Source organism: Ornithorhynchus anatinus, chromosome 3 (genome assembly GCF_004115215.2).
Source record: "Ornithorhynchus anatinus isolate Pmale09 chromosome 3, mOrnAna1.pri.v4, whole genome shotgun sequence".
NCBI lineage: Eukaryota > Metazoa > Chordata > Mammalia > Monotremata > Ornithorhynchidae > Ornithorhynchus > Ornithorhynchus anatinus.
In genome coordinates, this window is record NC_041730.1 from 113,467,501 (window position 1) to 113,492,474 (window position 24,974).

Genomic DNA, 24,974 nt, shown 5'->3' on the forward strand with positions numbered 1-24,974 from the left:
ATTTCTTTTCTTGAAAAAAAGACCAAAAAAAAACCCCTGTAGAGCATCCTTGTTCCTTTAGACTGTAAACTTGTTATGGATGGAGAACGTCTGCTAATTCTGTTGTATTGTACTCTCCTAAATGCTTACTACAGTTTTCTGCACATGGTAAGCGCTCAATAAATACGATTGATTGTTCCTTGATTTCTTTGTTTTATGCTACTCCAATTGGCAAAAGGCAAATAGGGTGTGATTCTGAAACTGGGGTCAGAGGAAAGACAGCAGTTAAATGTTATATGCTGTTATCTAAACTGCTTATTTTGTTATTGCCTACGAAAACTTACCTCCTCTCTAAGGAATTCCCTGATCATTGGCTCAGCACCCCAGTCACACTATCCCTACAGCTGTTTCTTATGTCATCGCCCGTTCATTTATTTGACATCGATTATCTACTTGGGTTTAATAATAATGTTGGTATTTGTTGAGCGCTTACTATGTGCAGAGCACTGGTCTAAGCGCTGGGGGGATACAAGGTGATCAGGTCGTCCCTCGTGGGGCTCACGGTTTTATCCCCATTTTACAGATGAGGTAACCGAGGCACAGAGAAGTAAAGTGACTTGCCCAAAGTCACACAGCTGGCAAGCGGCGGAGCTGGGATTAGAACCCATGACCTCTGACTCCCAAGCCCTGACTCTTTCCACTGAGCCACGCTTCAATCTAGAGTATACTCAGCAATTTATGTCTCTCTCAGAGTGAGAAGCAGCGTGGCTCAGTGGAAAGAGCATGGGCTTTGGAGTCAGAGGTCATGAGTTCGAATCCCAGCTCTGCCACTTGTCAGTTGTGTGACTGTGGGCAATTCACTTAACTTCTCTGTGCCTCAGTTCCCTCATCTGTAAAATGGGGATGAAGACTGTGAGCCCCACGTGGGACAACCTGATTCCCCTGTGTCTACCCCAGCGCTTAGAACAGTGCTCTACACATAGTAAGCACTTAACAAATACCAACATTTTTTTTTTTTTTTAATTCCTTGAAGGTAGGGATTGCAGCTCAGGTTTTGGTCTGCTGCCCGAACATCTAAAAGGAGAAGGAGAGGGGAGATGGAGGAAGAGGAGGGGGAGGAGCAGGAGAAGGAGGAGGAAGAGGAGGGGAAGAACAAGAAGAAGCCCCTGTTCTTAGACTGTAAACCCCTTGGAGACCGGGAACCGTGGCTAATTCTCACCACTGTGTTTTCCCCAACATACAACAGGTGCTTAATCAATACCGTAACTATAAGCACGGTCCAGACAAAAAACCCCTACATCACCTGTGAAAGATGAATTTCTCCATTACATTTACCCAGACTGGCAAAGAACATATCCGATGAGCCTTTCTTCTTGCCCTCTTTAGACAACTGCTCCTGCTCCCTGGGAGTAGCTTATTCAATTCTCCCACGTTATCTTAGCTGTTTGCATCTCAAGAGAAAAACCTTTACCCTTAGTAAGGAAAACAAAGCCCAGGGTATCTTAGGGGAGCTGAACATGCCAGCAGGGACCCACCCGCTTTTTATAGTTTATTAGCTCACTGTCCTTGGGAGCCGAGCATTTACAGTGTTATAAAGAGGTACTGCTTTGGCACATTATTTATTATGGAATCTAATGTACTGCAGTTGGGAGGCCAAAGAACAAAATAGGCATATATCAGAGAGAATTCTAGAAGGAAGGCATGTAGACCAATTTGTCCTGGGTTAGTTTGGGGCAGGGGGAGATATATCTTTGTTCTAATTGTGCATTCGCTTTAATTAAAAGACCTCTCACCCCAAAAAAAAAGTTTGCTACGGAGTCCATGAGCCTAATGCCATCATAGCAAAGACAAGATGGAGACAGGCGCACTTAGCCTGATCGACAGGGAAGGATACCACAACTCTGCATTCCATTAGCTCGACCAAGGTCCCTGGGATCACTGGGAAAGTTTGCTTAAAACGTCCTTCTCTCCCCGAGAGAATATTTGTCGTCGGTCGCTCGCCGCGGCCTTCATTTCGTTTCCCCCCTGTCTGACTGTGGGCGGCGCTTAGTTGAAAAACTCTTGCCAGCTGCAATTAATCAGCATTAGCAGCATTTGCCTTTACTGCCATCCCTGCCGGCTGGCAAAGGGAGATGGCAGCTGGCACTAATTCAGGCTCAAGTCTTAGGATCGAAATGCTGGAGGGAAACATTGAGATGACCTTCCCGTAAAACCCTCTCATTCTGCCCCAGCGATCCGGCTGACTGCTGTCCTTGTCTGCAACTAAGGGAACTGAACCCAGAGCTCAAGGATTCAGTCACCACTGGGGCACAGCTAGGTGGAGGCCAGTCAGGTTTAAAATCCCAGCTCTGCCACTTATCAGCTGTGTGACTGTGGGCAAGTCACTTACCTTCTCTGGGCCTCAGTTCCCTCATCTGTAAAATAGGGATTAAGACTGTGAGCCCCACGTGGGACCACCTGATTCCCCTGTGTCTACCCCAGCGCTTAGAACGGTGCTCTGCACATAGTAAGCGCTTAACAAATACCAACATTATTATTATTATTAAGGCTGAGTTTGCCCAGATAAGAGCTGAATGGGATTTAAGGTGAAAGGATGGGGAGATGAACTGGGTAATAATTCAAGGATCGGGGACTCACAGTTTAAAGAGAAACTGGGTAATAATTCAGGGATTGGGGACTCGCAGTTTAGAGGAACCGGGTAATAATTCACTGAAGAAGCAGCAAGGCTTAGTGGAAAGAGCTCAGAGCTGGGAGGCGAGACGACCCAGGTTCTAATTCCGGCTCTGCCACTAGCTTCCCGTGTGACCTTGAGCAGGTCACCACGTTTCCCTGTGCCTCAGTTTCCTCATTTGTAAAAGGAGATTCAACATCTGTTCTCCCTCTTCCTTAGACTGTGAGCACCCCAAGACGGACAGGGACTAGGTCGAATTTTAACTGCACTGTACCTACCACAGAAATTAGCCCAGTACTTGACACTCAGTAAGCACCTAATAAATACGATCCTAATTAGTATTGTTAGGGTAAAAGCACACCTGGGGAGGAGAACATCTGTCAAATTTGCAGAAAGGAAAATAATGAGTCTTGGACATCTGCACCCTAGCAACTCCTACCTTTATAAAATTCACCACTGGGACACACCTAAGTGAGAAGGAGCATGGTCTACCGGAAAAAGCACAGATCTAGAAATCAGACAACCTGGGTTCTAATCCCAGCTCTTGCCACCTGTCTCCTGTGGGACCTTGGGCAAGTCCCTTAACTTCTCCGTGTCTGTTACCTCATCTGTAAAATGGGAATTCAATTCACCTACGCCCTCCTACTTAGATTGTGAACACAGTGTAGGAGAGAGACCGTGTCTGACCTGATTATCTTATATCTCAGTGCTTGGAACAGTGCTTGACACAAAGTAAGCACTTAAATACCATAATGAGAATAATAGTACCTACAATAATAATAATAACGTACCCTAAAGTGGCCAGAGAACCAGTTTTCACTCCCATGGAGAGACCACATAGTTCACCCCCTGCCTCGGGGCGGGACTGAATTTAACGACCTCAAGAAAGCCACTGCCTTCCCTTAAGAACAGTCAGGGAAGGAGACGCCACAACTTCCCTTGTGCAAGCCTACGGTCAGTAAGTTCTTTTTAATGTCTAACCTTAATCCATCCTATTACTGTTTAAGTCCATCTTTTGAAACTCTGTCCTCTTCAGAAAAGTAAAACAGGAGTGTTCACGTGGGTCCGGCCCAAGTTTCATTTCGAGTACCAGGGTTCAATTCCGAGGATAATAGTGCTGCACTTGCTATATTTTGGAGAGGGTTAGGGCCTCTGAGTCTGCAGACTTTTCAGTAAGCCGTTCGTCTGCTTTGAAAGGAGTATCCCAGGACTGTATATCTTTCAGTGGAAAAGGATGCATCTTCACGATAAATTTCTTTAATGTGTGAGGACTCGGAGAGTTGGCATGCCTGCTGATTCCTCTTCTAATAAAAAAGAGATGATTCATTGATAATAGAAATGGCTCCTAAAGTGAATTACTGCCACTAGGTCCAGACAGGGTACGGGGTTTAGTAAGCAGTAACCGGAAGCTGACGTACGCGCTGCTTGTTCTCAGCCAATTGACAGGGAAGATTCTGCTCATCGCTCCTCTTGATCAGTTTTGGTCAAGACTGATCCATGCAGATAATAACAGTGGCATTTGTTAAGCGCTTACTATGTGTTGAACACTGCTTTAAGCGCTGGCGTAGATATAAGCTAATCAAGTTGGATGCAATCCCTGTCCCACGTCGGGCTCACAGTCTTGAACCCTATTTTACAGATGAGGTAAATGAGGCCCAGAGAAGGTAGGTGACTTGCCCAAGGTCACACAGCAGACAAGCGGCAGAGCCCGGATTAGAATCCGGGTCCTTCTGACTTCCAGGTCCACTAGGCCATGCCGCTTCCCTACGATGAAGGGTGAGAAATAAGCTTTTGTATCTGTATTCACCCAAGCCCACAACAGAGTACAAGGACTTCAACGATACAAGGACTTCACCTTGTACGTCTACGAAGCCGGGCACTGGGAGAGGAAAAATCCACTACGGTTCAAGGAGCGGAACGAAGAAGCTGAGATGGATCATAAACTCGTCGTGGGCAGGGAACATGTCTAACACCTCTGTTCTCTTATACTCTCCCAAGCACTTAGTAGTCTGCACGCAGTAAGCTCTCAATAAATAAGATTGATTGATCAATTGAGTACCCCAAAGGAAAAGCGAGGAAGAGAGATAGGAACGCTTTGCTTCCGGCAAAACCCGTCTCCACAAGAAAGTGCTAGAAGCCTCACGGAGTGGGTCTTTTGGAACTGGAAGCTTTTGGAGAAAACAGAGTAAGCCCGCCTGGGGCCTTATGGGGACAAAGCAATGACCTAAGACATCTTTCCATGAGAGTTTCTGTGAATGGAGGTCTGCACCATTATGTCATGTATTACCCAGGCCTCTGTGTCATAGCAAATTAGCATAACCAGAGCCACCTGATCACAGCTGCTGCCCTGGGAAACCGGAACTGGTTCCAATAATCAAAACACGCTAGCCACATTTTTTTTTTTTACCCTTGTCAAGAAGCCCTTGCCGTCGACAAAGCTTTGATTGAGTGAGGGAAGCGCTGACTCCTGAATTGTACTTCCAAGCTCGGCAGACAGCTCAGAAGAGAAAAATTCTCTAGGCAGAGAAAGAAGAGCATTCTCCTCCTTCTCTCCCTCATTATCAGTTTTCGGTGTCATTTTATAGGTGGCTGTCAATCTGCCGCACAAATTCCTTTTGCAATGTTCCCTGTAGGAACTTGGGGCGCTGAAGACATTAAAAAGTAATAAATGTTCGAAGCTGAAGACGGGAGAGGAGTGAAACAAAAAGCCTTGTTCTGAGAAGGGGTTTATGGGCTCCCCGTGCTACCATCGAGCTGCGCTTGATTCTCGGGAGAGCGAATGAGCACAGCTAGGAGAGTTAGTGTGAGTGTCCAGTTGAGTCAGTCAAGTCTGGGCTTGGGGACAAAGGCACAATAAAAGAAGGCCATCTATCCCCTCTAGACTGTAAGCTCAACTGTGGGCAGGGAATCTGTCTACCAACACTCCTGAGTGCTTAGTACAGTGCTTGGCGCACAGTAAGTTCTCAATAAATACCAGTGATCGATTGACTGATTTTCCTTCTCCTTTACTTGTGACAGAACACATATTACATGCTACAGAGGGCCGTGGACACTGCCAGGCAGACAGAAGAATGATGATGCAAATCAGCTTGGGATACGTAAACTCTTTACAAATTTATCTGGAAGAGTCTCCCCAAATCTCTTCGGAGATGATTGATGATAATTGATGATGATGATTGATAATCAATCAATCAATTGTATTTATTGAGTGTTTACTGTGTGCAGAGAACCTTACAAAGCACTTGGGAAAATACAATAGAACAGAGGTTCTTTTGTTTTATTAATAATAATAATAATAATAATAATGTTGATATTTGTTAAGCGCTTACTATGTGCAGAGCACTGTTCTAAGTGCTGGGGTATACAGGGTAATAAGTGCTTATTTCGTGTCCAGCACTAAGTGCTGGGATAGATACAAGTTTAGTCAGGTAAGACACAGTCCCTGTCTCACACAGGACTCATAGTCTAAAACAGGGAGAGAACAAGGATAATAATAATAATGTTGGTATTTGTGAAGCGCTTACTATGTGCAGAGCACTGTTCTAAGCGCTGGGGGAGATACAGGGTCATCCGGTTGTTCCACGGGAGGCTCACAGTCTTCATCCCCATTTTACAGATGAGGTCACTGAGGCACAGAGATGGGAAGTGACTCGTCCACAGTCACACAGCTGACAAGTGGCAGAGGCGGAGTTCGAACCCATGACCTCTGACTCCCAAGCCCGGGCTCTTTCCACTGAGCCACGCTGCTTCTCTGAATATTTGCTTCTTTTAATATTTGTTAAGGACTTACTATGTGCCAGGCACTGTAGTAGGTTTTGGGGTAGATACGAGATAATCAAGTTGGACACGGTCCAGGTCCCACATGGGGCTCACAGTCTCAATCCCCAGTTTCCAGATGAGACAGCTGAGGCAGAGGGAAGTTAAGTAACTAGCCCAAGGTCACACAACAGACAAGTGGCAGAGCCAGGATTAGAACCCAAGTCTCTGTGACTCTCAGGACCATGCACTAACAAATACCACAGTTATTATCACCATTATTTTCACGAGGCCGAACTGGTTCTCTGAGAATCGACAGACATGTTCTCTGCCCACAGCAAGCTTGTGAAGCTTGTGAAGCAGCGTGGCTCAGTGGAAAGAGCATGGGCTCTGAAGTCAGAGGTCATGGGTTCGAATCCCGGCTCGGCCACTTGTCGGCTGTGTGACTTTGGGCGAGTCACTTCACTTCTCGGTGCCTCAGTTACCTCATCTGTAAAACGGGGATTAAGACTGTGAGCCCCACGTGGGACAACCTGATTCCCCTGTGTCTACCCCAGCGCTTAGAACGGTGCTCGGCACATAGTAAGCGCTTAACGAATACCAACATTATTATTATTATAGCCTAGAGGATGATAAAAAATACATTGCTCTGCTCACTGTAAGTGCTCAATAAATACGATTAAATGAATGAATGGTGATGATGATGATACCTCTCCTCCTATCCTACTCAGACTGTGAGCTCAGTGTCGGGCAGGGACAATGTTTGACCTGATCAGTACAGGGCTCGGCACATAGTAAATGTTTAAGTACCACGATAATGATGGTGGTGATGATGATGATGATGATGTTGTTGGATTGTCCTGTGGAGAACAGAGGACGAGGCCTCTGGTAGTGAGGTTTCAGTGGCAGGACATTTTGAAAGGTCAGGGAATAATCTCCCCGCTTGGGCTCCGCTGCCTTTGTGAACAATTAGAAGCACAGGCCCGAGAGTCAGAGGACCTGAGTTCTAATCCCGGCTCTGCCGCTTGTCTGCTGTGTGACCTCGGGGAAGTCACTTCACTTCTCTGGGCCTTGGTTTCCTCAACTGTAAAATGGGGATTAAGACTGTGAGCCCTACGTGGGACAGGGACTGTGTCCAACCTGATTAGCTCACATCTACCCCGGTTGCTGACAGGATCGAAGAGGAAACCGTCCTCTGAGAATGTCAGTAGGCACCCACGCATCTCTCACAGCTGGCTGGGGGGAGAAATTGTATCCCTTAACCAGCTGGGGGAAGGGAAAGGGCAATCAATCAATCAGTAGTCTTTATGGAGCATTTACTATGTGCAGAGCGCTGTATTAAACACTTGGGAGAGTATGATACAACAGAATTAGTAGACAAGTTCCCTGCCCATAATGAGCTTACAGTCTGGGGGGAAGAATGGGATGCGGAGTAGTGCTGAAAATCAAAAAACCTTAAATAATTATGATACCAGGTAAGCGCTTATTTCCTGTCCAGCACTAAGTACTGGGATAGATACAAGTTTAGTCAGGTAAGACACAGTTCCCGTCTCACACAGGACTCACAGTCTAAAACAGGGAGAGAACAAGGACAATAATAATAATGTTGGTATTTGTTAAGCGCTTACTATGTGCAGAGCACTGTTCTAAGCGCTGGGGGAGATACAGGGTCATCCGGTTGTCCCACCGGAGGCTCACGGTCTTCATCCCCATTTTACAGATGAGGCAACTGAGGCACAGAGAAGTGAAGTGACTTGCCCACAGTCACACAGCTGACAAGCGGCGGAGCCGGGATTCTAACCCATGACCTCTGACTCCCAAGCCTGGGTTCTTTCCACTGAGCCATGCTGCTTGTCTACTAATCCCCCTTTGACAGATGAAGAAACTGAGGCACAGAGAAGGTAAGTAACTTGTCCAAGATGACACAGCAGGCAAGCAGTGGTGCCGGTATTTGAACCCTCCCTCCTCACCTCCGTCAATCTAATTCTCTTCCCCTCTTCAAATCCCTACTTAAAGCTCACCTCCTCCAAGAGGCCTTCCCAGACTGAGCTCCCCCCCTTTTTCCCTCTGCTCCCTCTACCCCCCCTTCACCTCTCCGCAGCTAGACCCTCTTCTCCCCCCTTTCCCTCTCCTCCTCCTCCGTCCCGTCCCCTCCCCTCAGCGCTGTACTCGTCCGCTCGACTGTATATATCTTCATCACCCTATTTATTTTATTTTGTTTAATGAGATGTACATCACCCTGATTCTCTTTAGTTGCCATTGTTTTTACGAGATGTTCTTCCCCTCGACTCTATTTATTGCCCTTGTTCTCGTCTGCCCGTCTCCCCCGATTAGACCGTAAGCCCGTCAAAGGGCAGGGACCGTCTCTATCTGCTGCCGACTTGTCCATTCCAAGCGCTTGGTACGGTGCTCTGCACATAGTAAGCGCTCAATAAATACTATTGAATGAATGAATGAACCCAGGTCTCCTGACTCCCAGGACTGTGTTTTTCTTTCCACTAAGTCACGCTGCTTCTCTAATAAAATGGGACAGAGAGGGATACAGCTGCGAGGACCAGAGACAGCTTAGTACAGTGCTTGGCACACAGTAAGCGCTCATGAAATAGGATTGAAGTGAAGCAGACAGCGGGGCTGAGGCAGGCCAGGTGGCATAGCCCGTCCCTGCCGCACCTCTATAAGGGAAAGAATGTGCCCCCCGACCCACTCTCTGACATATTTTCGCCTTTCCTTAATAATAACGTTGGTGTTTGTTAAGCGCTATGTGCAGAGCACTGTTCTAAGCGCTGGGGCAGATACAGGGTAATCAGTTTGTCCCACGTGAGGCTCACAGATAATCCCCATTTTACAGATGAGGTAACGGAGGCACAGAGAAGTGAAGTGACTTGCCCACAGTCACACAGCTAAGTGGCAGAGCCGGGCGTCGAACCCATGACCTCTGATTCCGAAGCCCACGCTCTTCTCACTGAGCCACCTTTCCCCGTGGTCCGAGAACCCCTTGCCCGGGAACTTCTTGTACCAGAGCCGAGGTCACAGGACCCTCCCTATAGGTTCTGACCCTGACTGGCAGATGGCTGGACCGATCCTAAGGCCGCTAACATTTCCGGGGAGCCGTGGCACCCGGGATCGGGAAACGAGGGATATCAATCTTGGCCTATCTAAAAAGTCATGCACTCGCTAGTATTTACTGGGCACCTTCCGTCTACCAGTGGTACACTGGAGGATAGTTCAGAAGGAATTCCCCGCCCTTAAGGTCTCAAAGTCAAGAATAAGGAGGCGGGGGTCAGAACGGGGCGGGGGGAAACCAGTGGGCAGACTCGGAAAGAAAGATTCAAAAAAACAACAACAATGTAGGAAGGCAAGCACAATAATATAAGATGATATATTAGACTATGGAAAATAAATTCCTTCGATAGTGGTATTTAGAGAAGCAGTGTGGCCTGGGAGTTGGGGCTCTGGGTTCTAATTTTGGCTTTTCCATTTATCTAATAGTACAGTGCTTGGCGCACAGTAGATGCTCAATAAATATGATTCCTAGTAGTAGTAATAATAATAATGGTATTTGTTAAGGGCCAGACACGGTACTGAGGTGGATATAGGCAAATCGGGTTGGACACAGCCCCTGTCCCACATGGAGCTCAGAGCCTTAATCCCTATTTCACAGAAGAGGTAACTGAGGCATAGAGAAGTTGTGACTTGCCCGAAGTCACACAACAGACAAGACAAGAGGCAGAATCAGGATTACAACCCAGGTCCTTCTGATCCCCAGGTCCATGCGATGTGTGACATTGGGCTAGATTTTCTGTGCCTCAGTTTCTTCATTTGTAAAATGGAGTTAAATATCTGATCTTCCTCAGTCTTAAGACTCTAAGCCCCATGGGGGACACAACTATGTCTGATCTGATTATTCTATATCTAGCCCAGCATTTACTACAATGTGCTTGACACATTATATGTATTTAACAAATAGTATCATTATTAACAAGACTTGAGCATCTCCTGAGGTTGAGACTAAGGATTTCCGAGAAGATAAGAGAAGGAAGGCCCGTGCCTCCTGACCACACAAGACTCCTCTAGACCGTAAGCTCATCGTGGGCAGGGAATGTGTCTGTTTGTTGTTATACTGAACTCTTTTAAGCTGTTAGTGCAGTGCTCAGCAAACAGTAAGCACTCAATAAATACTAATTGAACGAATGAAAGTTTATCCTCTTAGGTCTCCCGAGCGACTGAATTTTCTTCTATTATTCGGCAACTCTGTCACCACTCGGGATTTAGCCGAGGAAGGGATCAGAAAAGGATGAAAGGAATATATTGCAAGGAAGAGAAGGAAACTGTGTGCCCCAGTCTCCCTTCTTTCTTCTTCCTCCTCCTCCTCTTCTTCCTCATTCATCACTTTCCCTCTCCATCCCATCCCAGGCACAGACAGACCCTCGATCATGCATTTGGTATGTTGCATAATCCACAGATGGATCCCGGCAAAACACATACAGCTGCGGGAGTCTGGCACGTACCCACCGGTGCCTTCCGTACCCAGAGAGAAATCCAACAGACCAGAAAGCGCTGGACTCGCCTCCCAACACACATTTGGAGATTAAACTTTCTTTCAGAGGAGTTTGCACCTAAATGTTTGAGCAGACGTTGAGGGGACCCATAATAGAAGAGAGCAAAAATTGCTAAATTGCTCATCTGAAGGGAGAGGGGAGGAGGGGGAGGTGCATACGTGTGTGCGTTTAGCTGAATGTACCAAAGAAAGCAGAGAGCTGTGTCTTATTAATCACAATAGTAGTAATAATATTAATATTTGTTAAGCTTTTACTTTGTACCAAGTGCTGTTCTATGTACTGAGGTAGATACAAGATAATCAGACTCAGTCGCTATTATTCAGCGGGCTCACAGTCCAAGTAGGAGGGGGAACAGGTATTTGATCTCCATTCTACAGATGAGGTAACTGAGCCACAGAGAAGTTAGGTGAGTTGCCCAAGGTCACACAGCAGGGGAGTGTGACTTCATCTGTAAATTGGGGATTAAGACTGTGAGCTCCATGGAAAAAAATGGTGACATAGCCAGGATAATAACTGTGGTGTTTGTTAAGAGCTTTCTATATGCCAAGCACTGTACTAAGCACTGAGGTAGATACAATATAATCGGGGCTCACACTCTAAGGAGGAGGGAGTACAGGGATTGAATCCCCATTTTGCAGGTGAGGGAACTGAGGCACAGAGAAGTTAAATGACTTGCCCAAGTTCACACAGCAGGTAAGTGGTGGAGTCACGATTAGAACTCAGCTCCTCTGACTCCCAGGCCCATGCTCTTTCCATGAGGTCACACTCTTCCTTCTGTGGACCTTCCACATCTTTGAAAATTTAAAACCGCAATGAGCTGCTGGATTTTCGTCTTACCAAATTTTTGTTCTTCTGGTCATTTCCTTGTAAAAATGAATCGCAGCAAGCTTCCTGGTATGTACTGACTAAACGCTTCTGCTTTTCTGCATAATTTTTGCAACTCCAAAACAGGAAAGGGACTGTTATTCAAGATCATCTAAGAGTCAAGTTTAGCAAAAAGGGGATAAAAAATAAGAAACTGATAAAATAGGAGCAAACATTTGCATGTTGTGTGACCTTGGATAAGTTACTTAACTTCTCCGTGCCTCAGGTACTTCATTTGTAATATGGGAATTAAGACTGTGAGCCCCATGTGGGACATGAATGGAGTGAAATCTGACTAGCTTCCATCTACCCCGGGATTTAGCAAACGCTTAACAAATGCCATTTTTTAAAAAAAGCAGGAGGAGGAAGGAGGGGAGAAAGAAAAGAGCCTTCCAACTGTGCCCTGATCTCGCCTGTCTCACCGCCTAGTCCTGCCTCTAATCTGGAACGCCCTCCCTCTTCTAATCCGACAGATCCGACGGACAACCACTCTCCCCCGCGTCAAAGCCTTATTGAAGGCACATCTCCTCCAAGAGGCCTTCCCAGCCTAAGCCCCACTTTTCCTCATCTCCCACTCCCCTCTGCATCACCCTGACTCTCTCCCTTTGCTCTCCACCTCGTCCCCTGCCATCCCAATAGCACTTATGTACCTATCTGTAATTTTATTTATTTGCATTGATATCTGTCTCCCCACCTCTAACAATAATAATAATAATGTTGGTATTTGTCAAGCGCTTACTATGTGCAGAGCACTGTTCTAAACGCTGGGGTAGATACAGGGTCATCAGGTCGTCCCACGTGAGGCTCACAGTTAATCCCCATTTTCCAGATGAGGGAACTGAGGCCCAGAGAAGTGAAGTGACTTGCCCACAGTCACACAGCTGCCAAGTGGCAGAGCCGGAATTCGAATCCATGCCCTCTGACTCTCAAGCCCGGGCTCTTTCCACTGAGCCACGCTGCTTCTCAGACTGTGAGCTCATTGTGGGTGGGGAATGTCACTATTTATTGTTGTATTGTACTTTGCCAAGCGTTTAGTACAGTATGTACTTAATAAATAAGATTGGATGAATGAATGAATTAATGAATGAATTAATGAATCCTGGATTCTCGCATCTTAGGGAAGAAACTCTCTCTCTGGAGAGAGGCTGAATCCATAAAATGAACTCATTAGTACCTTTCTCTTTCTATTCTAGGGCATGTCATTATCACTGCTTATAAAAATAACCCTTTATTTCTGCCTCAAAAATTGCGGGAAGTGGGGATTATGCAGTGAAGGGAACTGAGGCCCGGAGAAGTGAAGTGACTTGCCCAAGGTCACACAGCTCATAATAATGTTGGTATTGGTTAAGCGCTTACTATGTGCAGAGCACTGTTCTAAGCGCTGGGGTAGATACAGGGTAATCAGGTTGCCCCACGTGAGGCTCACGGTCTTCATCCCCATTTTCCAGATGAGGGAACTGAGGCACAGAGGCTTCAAGGCTCTCCATCACCTTGCCCCTTCCTACCTCTCCTCCCTTCTCTCTTTCTACCGCCCACCCCGCACGCTCCGCTCCTCTGCCGCCCACCTCCTCGCCGTCCCTCGGTCTCGCCCATCCCGCCGTCGACCCCCGGGTCACGTCCTCCCGCGGTCCCGGAACGCCCTCCCTCCTCACCTCCGCCAAACTGATTCTCTTTCCCTCTTCAAAACCTTACTTAAAAATCACCTCCTCCAAGAGGCCTTCCCAGACTGAGCTCCTCTTCCCCCTCTACTCCCTCTGCCATCCCCCCTTTACCTCTCCGCAGCTAAAGCCTCATTTTCCCCTTTTCCCTCTGCTCCTCCACCTCTCCCTTCCCATCCCCACAGCACCGTACTCATCCGCTCAACTGTATATATTTTCGTTACCCTATTTATTTTGTTAATGAATTGTACATCGCCTCGATTCTATTTAGTTGCCATCGGTTTTTACGAGATGTTCTTCCCCTTGACGCTGTTTAGTGCCATTGTTCTCGTCTGTCCGTCTCCCCCGATTAGACTGTAAGCCCGTCAAACGGCAGGGACTGTCTCTATCTGTTGCCGACCTGTTCATCCCAAGCGCTTAGTACAGTGCTCTGCACATAGTAAGCGCTCAATAAATACTATTGAATGAATGAATGAATGAATGAATCAAGTGGCAGAGCCGGGATTCGAACCCATGACCTCTGACTTCCAAGCCCGGGCTCTTGCCACTGAGCCACGCTGCTTCTCTAATAAGTAGCAGAGCCACTCAAATCGGAACCCAAACCCTCTGACTCCCAGGCCTACGGTCTTTCTACTAGGCAATGTGCTTCTCTAGACTTAATTTAACTTTCCCAGGTTCTTCCACAAACCTAATAGGAACAATTAACCATGAAAAGCAATGTGGCTTAGTGGAAAGAGCACAGGTTTGGGAGTCAGAGGTCATGGGTTCTAATCCCTGACTCACTTGTCTGTTTTGTGACTTTGGGCAAGTCGCTTATCTTCTCTGTGCCTCTGTTCCCTCATCTGTAAAATGGGGATTAAGACGGGGAGCCCCACGTGGGACAACCGGATTACCTGGTATCTACCCCAGTGCTTAGAACAGTGCTTAGCACACAGTAAGTGCTTAACAAATACCATCATCATCAAGCAACAAGCACACACCGGTGTCAGCTAAGTGTGCTCAGGTCCGTGGCATTGTAACCATGTTCGTTCATTCATTCATTCATTCAATAGTATTTATTGAGCGCTTACTATGTGCAGAGCACTGTACTAAGCGCTTGGAATGAACAAGTCGGCAACAGATAGAGACGGTCCCCGCCGTTTGACGGGCTCACGGTCTGATCGGGGGAGACGGACGGACGAGAACGATGGCGATGAATAGAGACGAGGGGAAGAACATCTCGTAAAAACAATGGCGACTAAATAGAATCGAGGCGATGTACATTTCATTAACAAAATAAATAGGGTGATGAAAATATATACAGTTGAGCGGACGAGTACAGTGCTGAGGGGATGGGAAGTAACCCATGTGGGTTACAACGTGGGTCTGGTCCTATAATGACTGGGCCAGGTGCCCCAGGGGTCCTTGGCACAGAGAAACGTCCCAAAAAAGAGTGATAAAAGAGACCAGGGCGGGTGCTTAAGTCACCACTCCTGGAGACGCCGTCTCTTCTCCTTCTCCCCGTAGCCATTACTGCTCCTCTCCATGCAAACTGCTACTACATTAATAAAATCACTCATCCTATCCCGCCTGGATTACAGCATCAGCCTCCGTGCTGACCGCCCAGCCTCCCGTCTCTCCCCACTGCAGTCCATATTTCAGTCTGCTGCCCGCATCATTTTTCTACACAAACGGTCAGGACGTGTGGCCCCGCCCTTCGAAAAACTCCAGTGGTTGCCCATCCACCTCTGCGTCAGACAAAAACTCCTCACCATTGGCTTTAAAGCACTGCACCTATCTCTCCTCACTTCTCTCGGTCTGCAACGCAGCCTGCGTACTTTGCTCCTCTAGCTAAGCTTCTCACGGTGCCTCGATCTTGCCTGTCTCACCGCCGACCCCTCGCCCACGTCCTACGATCCGGATCGCCCTCCCTCCTCAAATCCCACAATTACTTCCCCCCACTCAAAGCTTTAGTGAAGCCACAACTCCTCCAAGAGACCTTCCCAGACTAAACCCCACTTTTCCTCATCTCCCACTCCCTTCTGTGTCACCCTGACCTCCTCCCTTTGCTCTTCCCCCCTCCCAGCCCCACAGCACTTATGTACATATCTGTCATTTTATTTATTCATACTGAGGTCTGTCTCCCGCCTCTAGACTGTAAACTCACTGTGGACAGGGAATGTGTCTGCTTATTGTATTGTACTCTCTCAAGCACTTAGTACAGTGCTCTTCGTTCATTTATTCTTTCATTCATTCATTAAATTGTATTTATTGAGCGCTTACTGTGTGCGGTGCACCTTACCAAGCATTTGAGAGACTACACTACAACAATAAACGGACACATTCCCTGCCTGCAACGAGCTTACGGTCTAGAAGGGGGGAGGCAGGAGTTTATAATTTAGTGGGGGTGGACAGGCACTAAAATAAATTGCAAACAGGGAAGGCAACAGAGTTTAAAGGTCTGTTCATTAGTGCTGTGAAAGAGACAGTGTACGGTGAGCATTCATTCAGTTGTACTTACTGAGCCCTTACTCTGTGCAGATCACTGTACTAAGCGCTGAGGAGAGCGTAATATAACAAGCGTTGGTAGACACGTTCCCTGCCCGCAACAAGCTTACAGTCTATAAATTATTATATTAGTAATTAAAAAGTTATACATACGTACATAAGCGCTCTGGGACCGCGGGTGGGGTGAATAAAGGATACAGATCCCAGGGCAAGGGTGACTTGGAAGGAGAAGAGGAAAGGAGGGAGATATGTCTACTAGCCTTATTGTACTATCCAAGCTTCTAGTAATAATAATAATAATAACGTTGGCATTTGTTGAGCGCTTACTATGTGCAGAGCACTGTCCTAAGCGCTGGGGGAGATACAGGGTCATCAGGTTGTCCCACGTGAGGCTCACAGTTAATCCCCATCTGTGGCTAGAGAAGCAGCGTGGCTCAGTGGAAAGAGCCCGGGCTTGGGACTCCGAGGTCATGGGTTCGAATCCCAGCTCCGCCCCTGGTCAGCTGTGTGACTGTGGGCGAGTCACTTCGCTTCTCTGTGCCTCAGTTACCTCATCTAATATAGTGCCACCTACTCAGTAAGCCCTCAAGAGATCCTGTGGTTTGACCGGTTGCTTGAAATGGCCGAAGGAAGGGGCTTCCATCTTCCAAGCGATGGTTCCCGGTATATCCTTTCACTTAGGGTAGCGGATACCTCTCCAAGTACTTCTACAGGAAAGCGCACAGGCCTTTGCCAAACAAGTTCTCTTTAGATGGGAAAACTGAGGAACTGTCCTCCAAGTCTCCCCCGACCTGGCAGTGGTGGAGCTGAGATGAGCCCCGGAGTCCTCCCCCATCCTGCCCATCAACTGCCCTTTCGCACTCCCCGCTGCCGCCCTGAATGAGGAAACCTTCGCTTCGCAGCCAAGCCCGCACCAAACGGGAAGAAGCAGGTGTTCAAATAGAAGGAGAGCTTAAAGGAAATGAACTGCGCCAGAAGAGATTTTCCTTTTTACTTACATGATTAAACAGCCCTGGAAAACATTTGCTGTGGAGCAGATGGCGATGGTTCTGGGTACAGCGAAGCCTGTAAAATTCACACTGTTAAAAATGGCAATGTTCTCTGTCATCCGCATTTTCACTAGCCATCTGCGGAAGACGGAACGTCAAGTAATTACCGCAAATCCAGAGGGGCCGAGAGTGACCACCCTCCTCCCCTTCTCCCGATGCCACACTGGTTTCCGCTGCTCATTCCCTTGCCTACAGTGGTGGAAAGCCTGGCTCTGGCCAGCAGCAGTAAACACAATAATTGTGATATTTATTAAGAGCTTACTATGAGCCGAGCTCTGGTAGATAGAATTCGACTGCATCGGACCCAGCCTCCAGTCTCTCCCCACTCCAGTCCATATTTCACTCTTCTGTTCACATCATTTTTCTACAAAAATGTTCAAGGCACATCACCCTGCTCCTCAAAAAACTCCAGGGGTTGCCCATCCACCTCTGCATCCAACAAAAACTCTTCACCGTTGGCTTTAAGCAGCAGCGTGGCTCAGTGGAAAGAGCCCGGGCTTTGGAGTCGGAGGTCAGGGGTTCGAATCCCGGCTCCGCCACCTGTCAGCTGTGTGACTGTGGGCAAGTCACTGAAGTTCCCTGTGCCTCAGTGACCTCATCTGTACAATGGGGATTAAGACCCAGTGAGCCCCACGTGGGACAACCTGATTTCCTTGTGTCTACCCCAGCGCCTAGAACAGTGCTCTGCACCTAGTAAGCGCTTAACAAATACCAACATTATTTAAAGCAGCACTCCACTTACCTCACCTCCCGGTCTAAGGGAGAGACAAACGGGTATTTAATCCCCATGTTACCTGTGAGGAATCTGAGGCACTGGCAAGTTAAGTGACATGCCCAAGGTCACACACCAGCTATGTGGAGGATGGGATCGGGCCTTCTGACTCCCTGGCTGTCCTCTTTCCTCTAAGCCGCGCTGCTTTTCAGCCAGTGAGTCAACCAGAATAGCTGTATTCTTGAAGTCAGGGCAAACTTCATTCATTCATTCAATCAATAGCATTTATAATAATAATAATAATGTTGGTATTTGTTAAGCGCTTACTAGGTGCAGAGCACTGTTCTAAGCGCTGGGGGATACAAGGTGATCAGGTTGTCCCACGTGGGGCTCACAGTCTTCATCCCATTTTCAGATGAGGTAACTGAGGCTCAGAGAAGTGAAGCGACTCGCCCGCAGTCACACAGCTGACAAGTGGCAGATTCGGGATTTGAACCCATGACCTCTGACTCCGAAGCCCGGGTTCTTTCCACTGAGCCACAGTGGCGCTTACTGTGTGCAGAGCACTGCAGTAGGCACTTGGAATAAGAATTCGGCAACAGATAGAGACAATCCCTGCCCAATAACGGGCTCGCAGTCTAAATGGGGGAGACAGACAGCAAAGCAAAACAGGACAAAACAAGGCAACATCATCAAGATAAGTAGAATCAAGGAGATATACACCTCATTAACAAAATAAATAGGGTAATAAATAATATATACAAATGAGCACAGTGCTGGGGGGGGAAGAGGGCGAACGGGGAGGGAAGAGAAGGGGAGGAGGAGCAGAGGGAAGGGGGCGGCTCAAGTCTGGGAAGACCCCCTGGAGGAGGTGAGCTCTCAGTAGGGCTTGGAAGAGGGGAAGGGACTCTATCTTCTGAGGGGATAGAGCATTTCAAAATCAGAGCACTCCCACCAGCAGTGACTGGGAGGAAAATGGGATACCTTTCGATCAATCAATCGATCAGTGGTGTCTAAGTAAGGGCAGAGTACTAAGTGCTCAGGAGAAGACAATATGGCAGAGTTGGTTGACATGTTCCCTGCTCACAACAAGCTCTCCATGGCACCGGAAGGGCTACTGTGTTCAAAGGGAAAGGAAAGTGCCATTGTTGGTCACAAGACTTCATCCGCTCCATTAAAAACTGACCTTCCCAACAGTTTTCCATTTGCCTCCGGTTTCTCAGTCATCTAAGACTCACCAGGAAACAAAGTCATCCCTGAAAGCAGGTGCAGAAGACGGTTTCTTTGGGCATTTATTTGCCCGTGGAACATTTTTAAGATTCTGGTATGCTTTTGTTGTGGAAGGGTTTTTTTTGACCAATATTCCCACCAAGGATAATAATAATAATAATAATGATGGTATTTGTTAAGTGCTTACTACGTGCAGAGCACTGTTCTAAGCGCTGGGGGAGATACAGGGTCATCAGATTGTCCTACGTAGGGCTCACATTTTTAAATCCCCATTTTTACAGATGAGGTGACTGAGGCACAGAGAAGTTAAGTGACTTGCCCAAGGTCACACAGCAGACAAATGGAGGAGCCGGGATTAGAACCCACGACCTCTGACTCCCAAGCCCGTGCTCTTGTGCTCTTTCCACTAAACCACGCTGCTTCTCTAATTCTGTGGCTAGGTATGATCTTAATACGGTTGTACAGAAAAAAAGAGCCATAGACAAACCAGAAAAATCAAAGGCAATCCAACTTACTTGGACACGTACGTTCCCAGGAAATAAAGCAGAAAAGCCGCAATTAGGACAGTCGATACTATCAGGAGAGCTGAAATGCAAAGAGGCAATCAATCAGCGGTGTTTACTGGGCATGTACTGTGTGCAAAGCACCGTACTAAGCGATTAGAAGAAAATATTGAACTCCGGCTTTTCTGCTCCTGCTCTCCCACAAGGCCAACACAACTCCACATCTTACGCATAAACCCATGCTCAAGGCAGGAAACCAAGAATCTAGAGGAACAACATTTAGTCCTAAAAAAGAAAAAAATTAGAGAGAATGCTGGAATCTTTTGGCTAGAAATCTATAAAATCATTACTATTATTATTGTATTCGTTAAGTGCTTACTGTGTGACAAGCACTGTTCAAAGTGCTGAGGTAGGTACCAATTAATCAGGTGGTATAGAATCCCTGTCCCACATAGGACTCGCAGTTAAAATCCCCATTTTACAGATGAGATCACTGAGGCACAGAGAAGTTGCCCCGCAGACAAGTGGCCGAGTCAGAATTAGAACCCAGGTCCTCGGACTCTCAGGCCCGTTCTCTTTCCAGTAGGCCACGCTGCTTCTCAGATTCCAAACTTAATCAAAAATATCCCGGGAGGAGGGTTTTAAAAGATCTGACCGGGAAGAGGAAAATAATCAGGAAATGTTAGGTGAGATTAGGGAAGTTTTAAAGTAGAGCAGATAATAATAGTGAGAGAAGCAGCGTGGCTCAGTGGAAAGAGCATGGGCTTGGGAGTCAGAGGTCATGGGTTCGACTCCCGGCTCTGCCACTTGTCAGCTGTGTGACTGTGGGCAAGTCACTTCACTTCTCTGGGCCTCAGTTACCTCATCTGTAAAAATGGGGATTAACTGTGAGCCTCACGTGGGACAACCTGATTACCCTGTATCTACCCCAGCGCTTAGAACAGTGCTCTGCACGTAGTAAACATTTAACAAATACCAACATTATTATTATTATTATTATTATGATCCTCACTTAGATTGGATGAATGACTCATCAGGAAGAGAAGTGGAAGGAAAGTGTTTGGATTGGATAAATGAGCAATATTTGAAGGGCTTCCCTGAAATAGTGACTACCACTTGTAACATCCATGCTGGAGTTGAATGTGGTGGGAGAGGGAGATGAGTGAAAGAAGGTTGGAAAAAAATCACACACAGATGTTTAATATTTGAACTTGTCTTCTGTGGGGCCTTGGGCAAGTTATTCACTTCTCAGTGCCTCAGTTTCCTCATCTGTAAAATGGGGATTTAAACTGTGAGCCCCAAGTGGAACGCGGACTGTGTCCGACTGAATTAGTTTATAGTTAACCCAATGTGTGGAACATAGTAAATGCTTAACGAATACTATAAAAAGCTGAAAGATTGAAAAAGTGCCCTCCTAGAAGCCAAGCGGCTTAAAAAAATCTTAGAGGCCCAGTTAAAATGTAAAAAAAAAAAGTAAAAGTGACTAAACAGAAATCGTGAATGTATTGTTGTTTGACATTTGTAAGAGATTGTAAGATTTCAAAAATGGAAAGCTCACGCAACTAAGGAACAGCAAAGTTCACAAAGAGTGGGAGGGTAGGGGTAAGTGGGAAATCAGACTTGCAAAGAGAAACTCAAAGACCGCCTTGCAAGGGATGGCACAAATAAGAACGAAGGAGTCTTCCGATCCGTCCAAAGCCAGAAATCGGCTAGGGATTTGGTGCCGCTTGACAAACATGGGATAAAAGACGTGTCCGGGGATGGAAACAAGAACTGAGAAGTTAGGTGAATTTCTTTGGTTTGGACTTTACCGAGGAAGACGTAAGCGAGAATTCCACAACTCAACTGTTTTTTGGGAAGCGGACAGAGGAACGAGAACACACTGTGGTGGTTCGAGGGGATGTCGGTCTACAGAACTGATCAACGGGGATGAACAAATCACTGGAACTAGATCTAGTTTGGAGGAAACATTGAGGAATTTGTGTCCAAGAGTACTGAAGGCACTTAGAGGAAATATTGAGGAATTTGTGGTGAGAATGGGTAGCCCATAAGTACCAAGATGTGCCAATCATCGTCAATGTGGCTCCTCTCTTTGGAAAGGGTTCCTGGAGAAGTTACAGATCTATAAATCTCACTTTTAGAAATCAGTAAATTAATCAGTAATTAAATTTCAGGTCAGTGAGCATTTAGAAAAACAAACTGTTGGAAGGAAGGTTTCTGTACGGGAAAATGGTACTTCACTTATCTGCTGAGGTTCTTAGAAAGGGTCATCAATCAACCAATGTTTTGGGGGTGGTTTTAAAAGGTATTTGTTAAGCACTTCCTATTTGCCAGGCAAGGAACTAAGCGTTGGGGTAGATACAAGTTAAAGAGGTTAGACACAGTCCATGTCCCACGCGGGGCTCACCATCTTAATCCCCATTTTTCAGATGAGGAAACTGAGGCATGAAGAGAAGTTAAGTGACTTGCCCAAGGTCACAAAGCAGGCAAATGGTGGAGCTGAGATTAGAACCCAGGTCCTTCTAACTTCTAGGCCCATGCTCTTTTCACTAGGCCACGCTGCTTCACTGAACTCTTACTGTATGCAGAGACCCGTACTGACCGCTTCGGAAAGTGCAAATACAAATAGATTTGGTAGATACGATCCCTGCCTTCGGAGATTTTATAATCCACTGGGGGAATTAGACACTTAAATATATTACAGGTAGGGGAAGCAAAATAATGTAAGGGTCTGAACATTGTGGGGTCGGGTGAATAGCAAATTGCTGAGGAGATATGGACTTCAGCTGACGCAATAGGGAGGGAGAGGTGGGAAGATGAGAGGAGTCATGGAAGGCTTCCTGGAGGAGAGTCCAAACGTGGCACTAATTGCTGGGATAGATACAAGATCATCAGGTTGGATGTGGTCCTGTCCCATATGGGCCTCACCGTCTAACTAAGAGGGAGTAGGATTTAATCCGCATTTGACAGATGAGAAAACCGAGGCATAGCGACGTTAAGCAATTTGGACAAGATCACGCAGTGACTAGTGGCAGAGTCAGGATTAGAGCCCAGGTCTTCATTCATTCATTCAATAGTATTTATCGAGCGCTTACTATGTGCAGAGCACTGGACTAAGGGCTTGGAATGGACAAATCGGCAACAGATAGAGACAGTCCCTGCCCTTTGACGGGCTTCCGGTCTAATCGGGGGAGACGGGCGGACCAGAACAGTGGCAATAAATAGAGTCAAGGGGAAGAACATCTCATAGAAACAATGGCAAATAAATAGAATCAGGGTGATGGACATCTCATTAAGCAAAATAAATAGGTCTTCTGCCCCCCCAGGCCCTTGCTCTTTCCACTAGGCCATGCTGCTTCTCTCTATTCATAACAGCAGTGAGGCCTGTTACTCTTGAATCCAGGAACTCAGCCAGAGCTACAGCTACCGAAGTCAAGGCCCCAGGGAACGAGGCTACCCTCACCGAAGCAGCATGGGTGAGAAGGCGGAGGTGGGCAGCAGTGGATTCTTGGGTGTGTTCAAGGACTCCACGAGCCAAGTCCCCAATCCTAGGACCGCTGTCTTGAAAAGCAGCATGGCCTAGCGGAAAGAGCACAGGCCTGGGAGCCAGAGGATCTGGGTCCCCATCCTGGCTCTGCCGCTCGTTTGCAGTAACCTCGGTCAATTTACTTAACTTTCTGTGCCTCACTTTCCTCATCTGGAGATCCAATACCTTTTCTCCCCACTCCCTTAGGTTGGGAGCCCCACGTGGGACAGGAACCATTTCCAGCACGATTGCCTCGTATCTGATCCAGCGCGGAGTATAGTGTTCGGTATATAGTAGGCAGTTAACGAATAGCGCAATTATTACTCTTGTGGCCTGTGCCCGGGACCCTGTGGTGCGGACAAGGTTGTGCGTACCTCTCTCTGCTCCGTCCTACCGATCCCACCTCCCATTCCCGACCCCAGCAACTGGCTTCCAACATGATGCTCCCTTCTCCCAGCAATCCCAGTAGGATTGAGCACAGTTTGGGGCATTCTGGATCCCCCGGAGAGGGGGTGGAGGGACTGAGAACCCCCCCTTTAAGCCATGGGATTCCTGGTTCGATGGAACTTCCAGGAGATTTTCCATTTGGAATTCCAAGGCCTGGTGGGAAACAACTTCCCCCTTCACTAGTAAGAAGAATAATGAGGACAGCTCATGACCCAGATGCAAACTTGCACTCTGTGCATCTTTTTCATCTCCACATCGTTTTACATTCGGAAAGCCCACCAGGGAGTGACACAAAGCCCCAGAAATATCCTCGGAGTCACCCTCTGAGTTGGATCTGATTTACAGCAATCGGCAGATGTGGAAAACACACGTAGCCAGATGCTCCCCCAGTGACAGCCACACGCGCAGATGCAGAGAAAGCACGAGCCATCCCAGCGTCAGACAACCTCCCCTGTGTCTCCACGACTCCCCTCCACCTCTGCTGGCTTCCGACAGTCTCTGAGGGTCTAATCGATTCCACCTCCCTTGGATTTCTGCAAACACACAGTCTTGGGACTCTCGTCCCTAGCCCTATTCGTTGGCGAAGATGCCCCCTTATTACTTTTCTATTAGAAGCGTTCTTAAGCAATCACATTAGAGGTGGGACAACCTACCAGTGTTCAGATTCCTTAAGTGCTAAGTCAGTTGCCCTAGCCTCCCCCATTTAGCCGATGGACCAATCCATTCTCCTCGGGCTTGTCAACCAAGCCAGAACCCGGTGCTATAGGGTATTCCCTGGATTACCTCTGGGAATGGGGAAAAGTCACCTTATCTGTTCTACAGGAAACAAAAGGGGAGAGGATTTTACTAATACTTATAATAAAAATAATAATAATAATGGTATTGGTTAAGCACTTACTATGTGCCACGCACTGTTCTAAGTGCTGGGGTAGTTAGAAGGTAATCAGATTGTCCCCCTTGGGGCTCACAGTCTCAATCCCCATTTTACAGATGAGGTAACTGAGGCACAGAAAAGTTAAGTGCTTTGTCCAAGGTCACACAGCAGACAAGTGGCAGAGCCGGGATTAGAACTCACATTCTCTGACTCCTAAGCCCATGTTCTTTCCATTAAGCCACACTGCCTCTAAAGAGCAAATTGTACAGATTGTACGGGGTTCACATTTCTAGACTGTAAGCTCTTTGTGGGCTGGGACTGTGACTACTATTGTATCATATTTTCCCAAGTACTTAGCAGAGTGCTCTGCACAGAGTAAGTGCTCAGTGAATACGACCGACTGACTGATTTCTCTGAGCCCAAAACATCTGGGGAATTAATTATCTTGTCTTACGCCGTCGAGTCGTCTCTGACCCATGGCGACACCATGGATGCATCTCTCCCAGAATACCCCATCTCCATCTGCAATCACTCTGGTAGTGGATCCATAGAGTTTTCTTGATAAAAATACCGAATCGGTTTACCATCGCCTCCTTCGGTGCAGTAAACTTGAGTCTCCCCCTTGACTGTCTCCCATGCCGCCGCTGCCCAGCACAGGT

General features: G+C 47.2%; 1 protein-coding gene across 1 annotated transcript in view; it reads right to left on the reverse strand.

Annotated features, from left to right (window-relative positions):
• LOC100681967 (heparan-alpha-glucosaminide N-acetyltransferase-like) overlaps positions 1-24,974 on the reverse strand; it is a 377,018-nt gene that overhangs the window by 214,305 nt on the left and 137,739 nt on the right. The window contains 2 exon segments of the mRNA XM_029059391.2: positions 16,973-17,039; positions 19,481-19,550. Coding sequence (XP_028915224.1) covers positions 16,973-17,039; positions 19,481-19,550 — 137 coding nt within the window.